The sequence below is a fragment of the Gossypium raimondii genome, chromosome 12 (assembly GCF_025698545.1).
Source record: "Gossypium raimondii isolate GPD5lz chromosome 12, ASM2569854v1, whole genome shotgun sequence".
Lineage (NCBI taxonomy): Eukaryota > Viridiplantae > Streptophyta > Magnoliopsida > Malvales > Malvaceae > Gossypium > Gossypium raimondii.
Window position 1 is genome coordinate 13,595,473 of NC_068576.1, and position 15,321 is coordinate 13,610,793.

The 15,321-nt window shown below is 36.1% G+C and overlaps 1 protein-coding gene across 3 annotated transcripts; it reads left to right on the plus strand.

Annotated features, from left to right (window-relative positions):
- Positions 1-380: 380 nt before the first annotated feature.
- Positions 381-12,797, plus strand: LOC105763351 (hypothetical protein). 3 transcript variants are annotated; one of them, XM_012581558.2, is made up of 25 exons: positions 381-715; positions 824-987; positions 1,123-1,232; positions 2,067-2,232; positions 2,341-2,441; positions 2,943-3,015; positions 3,104-3,239; positions 3,354-3,514; positions 3,619-3,743; positions 3,824-3,953; positions 4,606-4,702; positions 4,906-4,957; positions 5,100-5,201; positions 5,289-5,435; positions 5,506-5,668; positions 5,773-6,015; positions 6,098-6,252; positions 6,944-7,072; positions 7,640-7,757; positions 7,867-8,062; positions 8,251-8,362; positions 8,448-8,602; positions 9,195-10,620; positions 10,933-11,127; positions 11,887-12,797. In XM_012581558.2, exons 2-25 carry the CDS (start codon positions 852-854, stop codon positions 12,361-12,363), a joined length of 4,905 nt encoding a protein of 1,634 aa, XP_012437012.1. In that variant the 5' UTR covers positions 381-715; positions 824-851; the 3' UTR covers positions 12,364-12,797. The 3 variants fall into 3 exon arrangements, with proteins under 3 accessions (XP_012437012.1, XP_012437011.1, XP_012437014.1); XM_012581557.2 differs by having other exon boundaries at positions 828-987; XM_012581560.2 differs by having other exon boundaries at positions 382-715; positions 828-987; positions 3,824-3,923.
- Positions 12,798-15,321: the final 2,524 nt, after the last annotated feature.

Genomic DNA, 15,321 nt, shown 5'->3' on the forward strand with positions numbered 1-15,321 from the left:
TACTAATTGGAATAAAAAAGCCAAGTTCAGGTACCTAATTGGATAAAAAAAGTTTAGATATCAGGTAAAGTTTAGGTACCTATTCGATAAAAAAACTCTTTAAGTGCCAATTTGTTCCTTTTAAGTCAAGTTTAGGTACTTAATTTTTAATTTTTTTTTTTTTAAAATTTTTTGTCATCTGTCAATGTGAGATTGGCATGTTGCCATGTCCGTTTGTATTAATAGTGTTAGATACCTTTAAAAAAAAAGTACCAAATTGAAATCGCAATTTTAAGGTTAGATACCAATTAAAGTTAAAAAGAGTACAAATTGCAAATTTCAGGTAACTTCATATATATTAACTAAAACAATTAATACAAATATGATATGTGTAACGTGACCCAAAAATTGCCCACCCCTCTTCCCGTCATTAACATCTTAAATATCTTTCCCAAGTTCACTTAGAAAGTTTTATATTATTAACTCGATAGTCCAAAATGGGCTAAATCGTAGTATACTAAAATAAAACCAGCAAATAAAAGGAGGCCCAAATATTTGTTCCCCCATTAAGGCCAACTCTCAGTTTCGCCATCACCAACCAGCCAGACCTGCCTATTTTTTTTTCTCTTAAATTTCACAGCTTATTTTTGTTATTTTGATTTTCTTTTCTACGCATTTCCCTTTCAAAAGAAATCTCGGGATGAATTGAACTTCTTTCGCATAGAAAACACAAGAGGTAAACAGATTAATTTTAAAATTTCCTTCGATTCTCAACGTGCAGTTCAGATCGGATCTAGGTCTCCGCTCTCTTCCCAATTCTGATTTTCCTTTTTCTGTGTGAGAGATAGAGAGAGAGTTGAAAAGAAGAATCAATGGAGTGGACGACTTTGCAACACTTGGATCTACGCCATGTCGCACGAGGCATTTACAAACCGTTGCAGCCACACGCTGCAGCATTTCATCCTACTCAGGCTCTCGTTTCCGCTGCCATCGGCACTTACATCATCGGTAATGACGACTAAAGTTCAACTTTTGTCTTTTTAAAAAAAAGGAATTTGGATGGGTTTTGGATAACTTTTAGAGCTGAGCAGTTAAATCTGCTTTAAAAGGATTAAAACATGTTTGGATCTTTTTTGGTTGCAGAATTTGATGCTTTAACTGGAAGTAAGCTAGCTACTATAGACATTGGTTCGCCGGTGGTTCGGATGGCTTATAGTCCTACAAGTGGTCACTCTGTGATTGCCATTCTTGAGGTTGGTTCCGCAATTTTAAAGTTAGCTTCGATCATTACCACAAAAAAGAACAAAAAAGAAATTGCATTCAATTATCATGAGAATAGAATTACTGCTTATTAAGATTAGTATTAGTACAATTGTTAATCAATTGATGTAGAGGGTAGAGCATATAAGATTGGTATTAGTTCAATCTTATGATTTTACTGCCATTAGACAGGTTTCTTTGTAAATATTCTAGTATGAGGAGATAGTTTGAATCTTATTTTTTTGTTCCTAAGAATGTCGAGGCATTTTAAGGTAGGGTGTGTTCTTTCAATGTGTGGCGTTGATCTTTTAGATAGCTTCCTAAAATTAATTTCCTTTTCAGTTTTCAATTATTCACAAAATATGTTGTGGTAAGATGGTTTATTGGAACCAATCTATGCTAGTGGTATTCTAGGGGTCATATATTTTGTGTGGTCGTTCCCAAGTTGGAGAAAGTGGTGACAAGCAGTCATTCTAGATATATAGATTGTCTAACCCATGTAATGAGGAAAAATTTTGTTGTTCCTTTTCATTATTCTGATATTATAATTTATAATTAGATCCCAGTTGCTTTTTTTGATGTTATCCTTAAGGTCCCTGCCATGGCGGACTTTACCCCTTTTATTTTTACTTGAGCCTTATTGGATTACATTTTAAAGAAAGAAATACCACCTCCTCTGACATTTTGATTTAATGCAATAATGGTATGATTGTTGCCTTTAAGCTCCTTTTTTTACATGAAAGAGTCGCTTATATTAGTTCCCCTCTATATGAAGTTCCCTAATGCAAATTATAACCCTTTATCTTTCTGAAAATGTCATGTTGCAGGATTGTACAATACGTTCTTGTGACTTTGATGCTGAACAAACTTGTGTTTTACATTCACCTGAAAAGAAGACGGAACACATTTCGTCTGAAACAGAAGTTCATCTTGCTTTGACTCCTCTCCAACCTGTTGTATTTTTTGGTTTTCACAAGAGAATGAGTGTAACAGGTTACTTAGCTCCATGTGTTTTCTAGCAGAATTATTTTGTACTTGCATCATCATATTATACTAGGGATTTTAATAATGTTTCTAATATTTTTACTGTCATATGTGAAGTTGTTGGGACCATTGAAGGTGGGAGACCCCCTACAAAAATAAAGACAGACTTGAAGAAACCTGTTGTGAATCTTGCTTGTCATCCTCGACTACCTGTCCTGGTACATTTGTCATTTTCCAGCTATAGGTTTTATTCTTATGATTTTTATTATCTTTTGTTTCTTTCTGATGTTGTAAATGAAATTAGTTGTTCCAGGTAGTTAATAGTTGTTCGAAGTTTCAGTGCTTCGGAATTTACTAGGATAAGCATGAAACTTGAAATTTGAATCTGTTCTTGGTTTTTGGCTGGATCATTTAATGCACTTGAGATATGTGATATAGCAGTGAAGTGGAGATGCTCAAAGTGCTTGTTTAATTTAATTCTGATGGAATGATTGTTGAAATGAATCTTTTCTTCTTGGCTGGAACTGGATTTCCAAAATATCATCTTCTCTTCTGACATACATGACTAACTCGATAGCAGTTGCAATGCAATCTGATCTACTTACATCTTTTATCAGCCATTATACGGCTAAATGATCATTTTCATTCTTATGATTAAGAATGTACTGAATAGTTGTCTGTTTTCTTGTTCCTGTCCCTTCTGTTTTGGGGGAGAAAAGTATGTAGCATATGCAGAAGGTTTGATTCGGGCGTACAACATTCATACATATGCTGTTCATTATACACTACAACGTAAGTTGAGGAAAAAATTATTCTCCTTTTGTATTTTATTATATATCATGCTTAAATATCATATGCTTTCCTGTCTTGTTCCCTTCAGTTGATAATACCATTAAGCTAGTTGGTGCTGGTGCATTTGCCTTTCATCCAACACTGGAATGGATTTTTGTTGGTGATAGACGTGGTACACTTCTTGCCTGGGATGTATCAACAGAAAGACCTATTATGATTGGAATGTAAGCTTGTTTTTTCTAACTTTTTATCTTTTCCTTCTTTTCAAGCCTGTATTATGTGTGTTGATATTAGAAGAAGGCACTTATTTGTTGAAATGTTCTGTTTTTGCCACACAGCACACAGGTGGGTACTCAACCTATCACATCATTAGCTTGGCTTCCAATGTTGCGTTTACTCGTCATTCTTTCCAAGGATGGAACTTTACAAGTTTGGAAAACACGATTGCTAGTTAATCCAAATAAACCTCCAACACAAGTAAATTTTTTTGAGCCGGCTTGTAAGTACAAACACACTCTCTGGGAATGAAGGAGGATGAGATACATACATTTTTTTCTTAAATGGAAATCACATACTCAAGAGCCGTTGGTGTTTTCTTTGCAGCAATTGAATCATTGGACATACCACGCATTCTGTCTCAGCAGGGTGGGGAAGCAGTTTATCCCTTGCCTCATATCAGAGCTTTGGAAGTTCATCCAAAATTGAACTTAGCGGCTCTGCTTTTTGCAGTTAAGAGCGCTCACCTATGTCATTGCATTATAAACTATTTGTTAATTTATGATGTATAAATAAGCATTTCCCATGACAGAATATGAGTGGCGGTGACAACATGAAGAACAGGGCTTCTTACACTAGGGAAGGAAGGAAACAACTCTTTGCAGTTTTGCAAAGTGCCAGGGGATCTTCAGGTGGACATTTAATGGATCATCTGTCTACATGTGCGTTGTTACATATGAAGGAAATAATCTGTTTTAAAATAATTTATGCCAGTTTAATTTCTGAATATACCTGAATATCAAGTGTTAACGGTCTTAAGATATATTATTGGAGCAGTTTCTTTCAATATAGGATGGTGCGATTTCTTTCAGAGCATGGTCTTGTTTAAAGTTATACCTCATTGATGTGATCGAAGCAGAACTGAATGTTTTGTTCTCTTCAGCACTGCTTCTACAGAATCTAAACTCATATTCTCTAAACTCTTGAGAAACTGCTCAGTTTTTATTTGATAATGTTGTATGCATTTGCTAAGACCAAAAATAAGTAAAGCTGTCAATGCCTTCTATGTTTTCTCTCTACATTATGTTATTTTTTCTGTATATCACAGTAAGAACATTCTTTTTGGTGATATCCTGTATTACCGAGACTCTTCATTTTTCCTCAAGGATCCGTTTGAGACACCTGTATCCTATACATATTTGGACATGGTTATGACTGTATGATTTTCCATAAATTTTGTAAAACTTGCAAAAAAATTTAGCACGCCTTTGTCGGGACATCCATATCTAACACTCACCTCATAGTCTGTGTAACATATGTGATGTGCTGCTTAACTTTTTGAGTATATTTGCTGAAAGTAGATATCATGTGCAGCATCTGTCCTAAAGGAGAAGCTTTCATCTATGGGTTCCTCTGGAATTTTGGCTGATCATCAGCTTCAAGCACAACTGCAAGAACAACATATTAAGGGGTAGGTTAAGTCTGGAGTGCAGATAAATGTATTTAGTTTGGAGGTTGTAATGTTTAATTATTTTGGTTTAGTGGTCGTACATTTATAACTGTTACATACTATCATGGATAAATTTTTACATTGATATGATTCAACTCAATCATACAATCTATTTTTATGTAATCATGTATCATTGTTGACCATTTATATATTTTTCATGGCAGCCAAAGTGATCTTGCAATTTCAGACATTGCACGGAAGGCATTCCTCTATAGTGTATGCTCCTCCTTTGAACTTTATTCATTTCAAATTAAGTTATTTTTATATATTAATTTCTAAAATGTATGTTAACTTCAGTTTCAAGAATGCTGAACTGTTTCATTTTCTTTTAACTCATTACCTTTCTTTATTATTGCAGCATTTCATGGAAGGTCATGCTAAAACTGCCCCAATATCTAGGCTGCCTCTCATCTCTATTGTGGATGCTAAAAATAAACTGAAGGACATTCCTGTTTGCCAGGTACATTGGTTTGTGATTTTGATTATGCATTAATATCTATGTTGCCTCTGTTTACTATTTGGCTGATATGACTCACTTTATTGGCAGCCATTTCATTTGGAGCTCAATTTCTTCAATAAGGAGAACCGTGTTCTTCATTACCCTGTCAGGGCTTTTTATGTAGATGGTGTTAACCTCATGGCTTATAATCTTTCTTCTGGAGGAGATAGTATTTACAAGAAACTTTTCACATCGGTAAATGCTTAAAAAGATGTTTTTTAATGCTGACAAGGTTTTGGTTCTTAACAATATAATTTTCTTTCAGATCCCAGGAAATGTGGAATATTATCCTAAATATATGGTTTATGGTAAGAAGAGGCATCTATTTCTCATTGTTTACGAGTTTAGTGGCACTACAAATGAAGTGGTCCTTTATTGGGAACATACCGATATAAAGTTAGCTAACAACAAGGGAAGCACAATCAAAGGTATATCTGTCAAAAATATGTTTGTCTTGCTTGTTTTACCAGCTCGTTTCTCACATATTATGCCTCAAGAATTTATTTATGCTATTCTCCTTTTCAAATTGTAGGTTGTGATGCTGCATTTATTGGCCCCAATGAAAATCAATTTGCTATTCTTGATGAAGATAAGTCTGGACTGGCTCTGTATATTCTTCCAGGAGCAGCTTTACAAGAAGCTGATGGAAAAAATGCTGCAGTTGAACCAAATTTTTTACCTGATCAACCTGTGGATGGAAACCCTAATTCTATTCAGGGTCCTATGCCATTTTTGTTCGACACTGAAATTGATCGAATATTTTGCACTCCTATAGGTGGTTGGGCACATATGATACTTCATGTTAGATATCACCATTTGTAAGACATGATACTGATAAGTATCTTCTGTGGTTTCAGAGTCCACTTTGATGTTTGCATGTAACGGGAAGCAGATTGGGTTGGCTAAGTTAGTTCAAGGTTACATTCTTCCATCTTCTGATGGTCACTATATATCAACAAAAACAGAGGGGAAAAAGTTTATAAGGTTAAAAGCAAATGAGATTGTGCTTCAGGTGAGTTATTCAACTCTTTAAGGATGACTTTTGTTCATTTCATGAAAGCTTTTTAGATAATATGATAAAACTCATGAAACTACATGGAAGTTATATATATATAAACTAAAAGAAAAAAGAAAGGATTTAATTTGCTAGCTGTCCCTTCTAATTTTTCCTGTTGCAGACCTTGTGGTGTCACCTGTCCTTTTTGTTTGGTTCCTCCATAAACTTGCAAAGGCCTCTGCCTTTTCTTTTCTTTAATTCATCACTAAATTTTAAAGAAATCTCTATTTAGCATGTGAATCATGCCAGATCCATGAAGGATTTATATCATGAATGTATTAGGGGAAAAATACATATAACACCTGGAGCTCCTTGGGTCAACTGACCACCTTATATAAGATCCTAACACTGCTTTATTTACTCAAGCCTTCATGTAATCTAATAGCATTGATGACTGAGATCTGCTGAATTGTGGATTTGACTGCTTATAAAACACATGCATTTTTGTGCAAAAGGAATTGCATCTAGGAACTGAATGCATACATATATGTACATTTACAAACTAATACATATCTATCGCACCTTTATCTATGTATACCTTTATTCTGTGCACAAATTTATGCATCAACTATCTAGCTTGACTGCTTTTTTCTTGAAAATAATACGGGTTTGGAATTTTAACCCTGTAGTTTTCCAATATCTGCAGGTACATTGGCAAGAAACTCCAAGAGGCTATGTTGCAGGAGTGTTAACCACTCACAGGGTGCTTATGGTTTCAGCAGACCTTGATGTACTTGCAAGCAGTTCTTTTAAATTTGACGAAGGAAATCCTTCAATATCCTGAATATGTAATGCAGCATAAATCTTATCACAAATACATGCATGCATACATGAATACATATACATGTGTAAAAAATAACTCTCTCCTTGGATGCTTGTAAAAGTATATGCATGTTATAGGCCTTTTAATGTTCTACCTGATATATAGCAACTGACAATCTCTTGTTTCCCTTATCATACTACCAGAAAGTCAATTTTATGAATCAGTTCCTCTTTCTATGATTCTCATTGGAACAATACCTGCTTCTACTAGGAGTAATTGCTGATATCTGTATAATCTTAGCATTTTTTTATTCTTTTTGATTTGCATTAGTTTCTTTTACCGGTTTTGCTTCTTCATACCATTTTCCCCATGGAATTACGCTCTGGTTTTACCCATTCCAACAATATTTGTCGGGACGTGTTCAGTATAAATTCAATCCCATTTATGTGTTAAGGAATGAAAATCTTTTATCAATGATATGTGGTTAGTCTTGTATATATTTGCATGCATCCTTGTACTAATACATAATTTATATAGTCAAGATTAATAAATTTGTTTTACTTCTTAACTCATGAGCACTTTAGATCCCTTTTGTGGGTTGGACCTACACTTCTTTTTTCTACTGCAACTGCAGTTTGTATTTTAGGATGGGATGGGAAAGTGAGGACTGTACTCTCCATTAGCATGCCAAATGCAGGTTTGCATTCTTGTTCCCAATTGATTTTTACACCATTGTATTGTATCAAATGCAACCTGGTGCGGCATGATTATATTGTGGAGTTACTGAGATGATTTCTATCCTGCAGCTCTAGTTGGGGCTCTAAATGATCGGTTGTTGCTAGCTAATCCTACAGATATAAATCCTAGACAAAAGAAGGGGGTTGAGATTAAGAGCTGCCTTGTTGGGCTTCTTGAACCTCTTCTTATTGGTTTTGCTACCATGCAACAAAACTTTGACCAGAAGCTTGACCTTTCTGAAATACTGTACCAAATAACATCAAGGTTTTCCTTTCCCTTTGCATATTTTTCATGTTTTTTGCCTAATGTTACTCATCTAATTGAAATCTTGCTCATGTTTGATGTGTAGAACTTAGCATTTTTTGTTATTATTATCTTTTCATTAGCTATAGCAAAGTGGATTTATGCATGAAACTTGGCATCTGACTTCTATATTTTTTTACCTTATTAAGGTTTGACAGCTTACGTATCACTCCTCGATCTCTTGATATTCTTGCTGGTGGTCCCCCTGTTTGTGGAGATCTTGCAGTATCATTATCCCAAGCAGGTCCACAGTTCACTCAGGTAGATGAACAATTGTGTATTATGTTTACATTTTATTAACCTTTTACTTTTGGTTCTGAACTTTGCTATAATAAAACAATTTTAGGTGATGCGGGGACTCTATGCAATCAAAGCACTTCGTTTTTCTACTGCTCTATCTGTTTTAAAAGATGAATTTGTGCGCTCTAGAGATTATCCAAAATGCCCACCAACCTCTCATTTGTTCCACCGGTTCCGCCAATTGGGATATGCCTGTATCAAGTAAGCGATCACAGCCATTGACTTCTTCCTTTCTCAGTGCTGAGGTTCTTGATTTTGTAAATGAACTTGTCAATAATAATTTTTTAGAAGGTTGAGGATATAACAGACTCTTTCATAAATGAAGTGAATGTGTTGGTTACTTTTCAGAAGATTCAATTTGTAATATATCATGCTCGATATTTTTCTGCTGATCTCTGGTTCACAGTTCAGATCATTACATTTTGATTGTTTGCAGTGTGTGCTGAACTTAAATTAGTATTCATACCAATCTTTCGTTTATGCAATTTTGGGATATATGACTCCAGTTTTTGCTGTGGTTATGTACCTCTAGTGCCTATTTGGATCTGTCTTATAGTTAAGGATGCTGTTTAAGTTCTTTACCAAAAGTTCAAAACACATAAAATGATGTTAATGCATTTTGAGTTTAAGCATCTATGTTTAGAATTATTATCACAAATCATGTTACTTTATTAAGAGCATTATACAGTAATCTTCTGAGCTTCTATCCATTAACATTGTTCAGCCTTTATGACTGACTTGTCATTATATGGTCCCATTTTTTCTTTGATGAGACTAAAATTTTGAACTGCAGGTATGGTCAGTTTGACAGTGCGAAGGAAACTTTTGAAGTCATAGCAGACTATGAAAGCATGCTAGACCTGTTTATATGCCACCTCAACCCCAGTGCAATGCGGCGTCTTGCTCAGAGGCTTGAGGAAGAAGGCGCTGATTCAGAATTGAGGCGATATTGTGAAAGGATTTTAAGAGTCCGCTCAAGTGGTTGGACACAAGGCATTTTTGCCAACTTCGCTGCTGAAAGTATGGTTCCCAAGGGACCTGAATGGGGTGGTGGAAACTGGGAAATCAAGACCCCTACGAACTTTAAGAGTATACCTCAATGGGAGCTTGCTGCAGAAGTTATGCCATACATGAAGACTGATGATGGTGCCATTCCATCAATTATCACAGATCATATTGGTGTTTACCTTGGTTCAATCAAAGGAAGAGGAAACATTATTGAAGTAAAGGAAGGTAGCTTGGTTATACCTGCAGCAGGTGACCATAAGCCAAATGGAGTCCATACTTCTGTGGCTAAATCTACAGATAGTTCTATGGGAGTTACAAGTGGTGAAACCAAGGCTGGTTCTTTGATGGGTCTGGAAACTTTAATCAAACCCAATCACAGTTCCACTGCTGCTGATGAACAGGCTAAAGCTGCTGAAGAATTCAAGAAAACAATGTATGGCACAGCTGATAGTGGTAGCAGCAGTGATGAAGAAGGAGTGTCAAAAATGAAGAAGTTACAGATCAGAATACGAGAAAAGCCAACGTCAGGAACTGTGGATGTTAATAAGATTAAAGAAGCGACAAAGCGACTTGGTGATGGCTTGGGCCTACCTATAGCCAGGACAAAATCATGGACTGGTCAGGATCTTGGTCAGAGTCAACAGCAACCTTATCCTGCTACCAGTGCTTCTCTGACTAATCCCACAGTTTCTGCCCCTGGAGATCTCTTCGGCACTGATTCATGGGTACAACCTGCATTGGTATCAGAATCAGCTCCTGCGACCAAAGGTGTTGGAACTGCTGCTGGACCTATACCAGAAGACTTTTTCCAGAACACAATACCATCCCTCCAGGTTGCAGCTGCTTTGCCTCCTCCTGGATCTTATCTTTCAAAGTTGGATCAAACTCCTCAAAAGGTTGAAGTTGGTGGAAAGGTACCACCTGACCATGTAAATGCACCTGCGGCTGATATTGGTCTCCCCGGTGGTGGGGTTCCTCCTCAGTCCGCTGAACAACCTATTCCTCCTGAGTCTCTTGCACTTCCTGGTGGCGGTATTCCTCCACAATACTCAGCTCCAGCTGCTGGTTTGCCACAGCCTCAAGTTCAGCCTGCTCAAATGCCACTATCCACGCAACCTCTTGACCTTAGTGCTCTTGGAGTTCCAAACTCTGCAGAGTCTGAAAAACCTACTTCCTCTGCACCCACTCCAACATCTGTGCGTCCTGGACAGGTGAATATGTGCATTATGTTATTTCTTCTTCTCCCCTCCTCTTCAATCCTGATTGTGGGATGCACTTGCATTTTGTAGTTAACAAACATAGCTGCATGTGTCCAATAACTTCAAGTTGCTTAACTTATTGCCCTGGGGAAAAACAAAATCATTTCTAACAGTATTTGGAATAAAGGTTGTTTTAACTGATTGGCTTTGTAGTAATAATCTGTCCTTGTGACTTGGAAGCTACTAATTCTGTCATTCTCTGGAGATATGTTTATTATGTAGCTTTCTAAATCCTTCCATTTACAATATTTTCTCTCTTAATAGGTTCCACGTGGGGCAGCAGCTCCCATATGTTTTAAGACTGGACTTGCTCACCTTGAGCAGAATCAACTTCCAGATTCATTATCCTGTTTTGATGAAGCTTTTCTGGCACTGGCTAAGGATAACTCTCGTGGAGCTGATATTAAAGCTCAAGCTACCATCTGTGCTCAATACAAGATAGCTGTAACGCTTCTTCAGGTATGTCATCATTTTTGGGGCACTAAATGAATTACAACTTGGGTCAAGCATCTGAGGAAATTTAACGAGCATTTGTCTTTTAGATCGAGTTGTGCTAAAGACTGAAGACAGAGAATGGATTGATGATAATATTTTATGATTTTTCGAACATTGAGCTCTTGATCATCCTGCGTGAGCTTTTTATTTTGGTCTTATGCTCAGTAGTCAAGCTAGTCTACTGTTTTTACAAGCTAAGAGCTTAAGATTCTTTCAAGTTTTGAAAATATTAATTTAGGTTCAATGTTCTTTCTCATCTTTGATTGATCTTATTCTGTTCTTGCTTTTGAATTTTACATGCCAATAGCATGATAAGGATATTTTTGCTTAGGCTCATTGTTGCTAGCAGTTTTTATTGATTCTCATCAATTTAACTCCAGTCTTTGTATTGCATTCATGGTTCTAGAGATCATATAATGAGCTGATCTGTAATATTTATGGAACAAGAATGAATGTAGTCTGGGTATGTGGACCACATTATTCATAATATGTAGTTCAGTTTGGATCCTTTACAAATTGGGTGGTTTATGCTAATCTTTGATACTTTGACAATTCGTAAATTCAAAAGTTAGCATCTAAATGGTTTTGGTGGATAGGCTAAGCTCACTAATTGCGTTTACTTTAATCTCATTTGAAAGTCCCAAGCCTTCACCTTTATGCTATAGTTTGGAACATAAAATTGTTCTTTATGACTGAATATATGTTCCTTTGGCTCTCCTGCAGGAAATTACAAGGCTGCAGAAAGTCCAAGGCCCAAGAGCACTCAGCGCAAAAGATGAGATGGCTAGACTATCTAGACATCTAGGTTCTTTGCCTCTGCAGGCAAAGCACCGAATAAATTGCATTCGCACTGCCATAAAACGAAATATGGATGTTCAGAACTATGCTTACGCGAAGCAGATGCTTGAACTTCTCCTATCTAAGGCACCTCCAGGTAAGCAAGAGGAATTGAGGAGCCTGATTGACATTTGTGTTCAGAGGGGTTTAACCAACAAGTCTATCGATCCACTAGAGGATCCCTCTCAGTTCTGTGCTGCCACGCTCAGCCGTCTGTCTACTATTGGATATGATGTTTGTGATCTTTGTGGGGCCAAATTTTCCGCTCTCTCTGCTCCTGGATGCATCATCTGTGGCATGGGAAGTATTAAAAGATCAGATGCACTTGGGGGGGCAGGACCAGTTCCTTCTCCATTTGGCTGAGATCACAATCTACCATTTCTCTAATCTTGCAAGCTCTCCTGGTCAGGTAGGCTTTCTCCCATTCTAAGCTACAGGCCTCTGCCTACAGAAATCTCCATTTTGGGACACTGATATTTCATTTCAAAGTTGAGTTCCTTCACCATCAAGAATCTAGCAGGTTCCGCGAGGTATATGTATAATTTCTCTTTTCATTTGTTTGTATATCATTCTTTTTTCTGAGTAACCCACTACCCTACTTTTTTTTCCTATATATCGCCTTAAGCCTCAGGCTCAGCCCCATTTGTTTGTTGTGTGACTTGGGACCTTCCTCTTTTGTAATATAGGGTTTTACGTTGAATTTTTCATTAGTTAGGAACTAATCTCGGTTTGTATTTTACATTGGTGATAGATATATGCCTTTTTTTTAGCAAGCAAAATTTTTGGTTGGTGTTTTAGTTGGAGATGGTTTCAACCTTGGCTTCATTTGGATTGTATTAGTGTCTTTTCAACCATTGGAAAAATTAGCTATTTCATTTCAATTATTTCATAGGCGGGGGGGGACGTTTGTCCTTTTCTTTTTTTTTTTTGAACGAATGGTGTGGTAGTGGTGCTAAATGCCTATAGTGTGCTTGGTAAAAGTAGGAGAGAAAGCAAACCTATGAAATGAATGATTGTTTCATTGGGCTTAATTTGGGAAAAATGGTTGGAACATCCATCAATCATCACCATCAAATCAAGTTTCACATCGCCTGCTTGCTGATGTCTTGTCACTAAAATGCACTGGGGGCCATCTTTTCTGTCTAATCAGTTAACTATAAAACATGCTTTTGTAGGATTCTTTTATCAACTTTTGATCGACGGCTGAAATGCCATTTGTATTAGTGTGTTTATATTTTGAAATATACGAGGGAGTAACATACATTCAATGAATTGGGCAATACATAAAGTCTAGTGGCTTTGGCCATCTAGCCCGCTACTTTATTTGCTATGCAAAAAAGGTATTATATCATGAATATAATGGATGGTTGCATCAATTTTTCAAGGGATGGTAGCCTTTATCCTCCCACCCATGAATATGGATCAGATCCTCGGAGTCGGATTCAAAAAACATGCATTTTCGCTTCCATCCTCATCGCCTGATGCCATGACCAATGAAGATGTAAAAATGCGATCACTAAAACCGTTCATAATTTCCCATTGGGGCCACCATTTGAGTTTTGGGATCAAAGAAGCATCTATGTGAACTTTGCTCCTTCATTTGGAGGTACAACCCAAGAAGATGAGGTGCTAATTCTTGAGTGATTATTCATTGAATTGGGTAAGATTCTTCTTTACTAAACAAAAGAAACTCATCCCGAGTGAGCTTAGCATGCAACCATATGTAAGAAGGATCAGTATTCCTTCAAAGATCTCCGAGTATTTGGCCTTTTAAATTTCTCCAGCAAATCTTTGTAATTCGGCTAAGATTATCACTCTGGTTTGAATTAATGAGAATATGGGAACCTGCCTTTCACCAATATGCCAACGATCCGAATCCTTGTGATGATGAGGCGTAACCAAACTTTGAAACTTTCTGAATATCATCTGCTAAAGGACAAATGAATAAATATTTTCAGTGATCTAATCTTCTCACCCTAAAACCCTAAACCTCATTTAAGACATTTTGGAACATACCCCTATGTCTTTGAGCAAGATTCTCTTTAGATGCAGTGGAGTTACTGCACATTCGTCATATGAAAATTTTGAATTTTGGTTGACATCAGCGATCTCTTGTCCATTCATCATCATTTTGCATATGTTAAATAACGGTATATCCAGATTCACATCTGATGGATACATGGATGAGTTGAAACTCATTAAATTAATTTCATTAAAGCTGTCAATTTTCAACTTTAAAAGATTAGTTGACTTGTGATGTATTTCTTGATGGGATCCAAACATTTTTAGGTTGTTTGACTAATATAATTGCTATGAGAGAGTTTTTCTTACAAGACTAATTTCTTGTTTCTTTCTCAATAGAACTTTTGCTTCAATTCTTTAAGATTGTGGAGGAGGTTTATCATAACTCCAGCTTGCCTAATTCAAGTCAATCGAGAGGTTTAATTAAAGGCCAATATAGTTCTTTGTTGGTGTAAGTTCACCAATGAGGCTAGGCTATCTATCCAACTATTCGTCACCAACACCATCTTCTTTTCATCAATCCATTTATCATCCTTTGTTTCTTTTTTTCTTTTTATGTTTTCCAATTCTTTAGTTCTTTATTTTTCTATTGTTTTATCATCTAATTCTTGTTGGAAATTTTCATATTTGAATTCAAGAACTTTGGTCTAGAAACTACTATTGTAAGAAGTTACTTAGGTTGCAAGAAAAAATCATAAACTTCAAGTTGATTGTTTAGCTCTTAAACTTCATTCCAGAGCTTCTGCATCAATATCCTTCTTCTATTGTTTATGTAATGTTCCGATTTTAGTCGGTGTTGAAAAATTCAGTTTCGAAGCCGGATTTCTTAAAATGAGTTAATTTGAAATTTTTAATCAAGGAATTTAAGTGTCATGTATGAAATTCTAGAATCGATTTGCTATATGATTAAATTAGATAAATTGTTATCTGTAGAACATGGACTAAATTATAAAATGATTAAACTAGAGAAATTTGATTAAGTAATTGGGTAAGCACTTAAGTAGTAATTTTGCGAAGGTCTATAATGCAATTAGCCACCGTTGGAGCTTAGCTTAATGGACAAACATGATCTTGTCATTGAAATCCACTAAGATAAGTGAAATTAAATGATGGCCTTTCACTTTTTTTATTAATTAAGTTAATTAATTTAAGGGTAAACTACTAAAATAGTCACTTTTGTTTGGCTCAAGTTACATTTTAGTCACTTATGTTTGAAATGTTACGTTTTAGTCACTTATGTTATCATGTTGTAACATTTTAGTCATTTGAGTGTTAGTTTACATTAATCTGTAACGATGA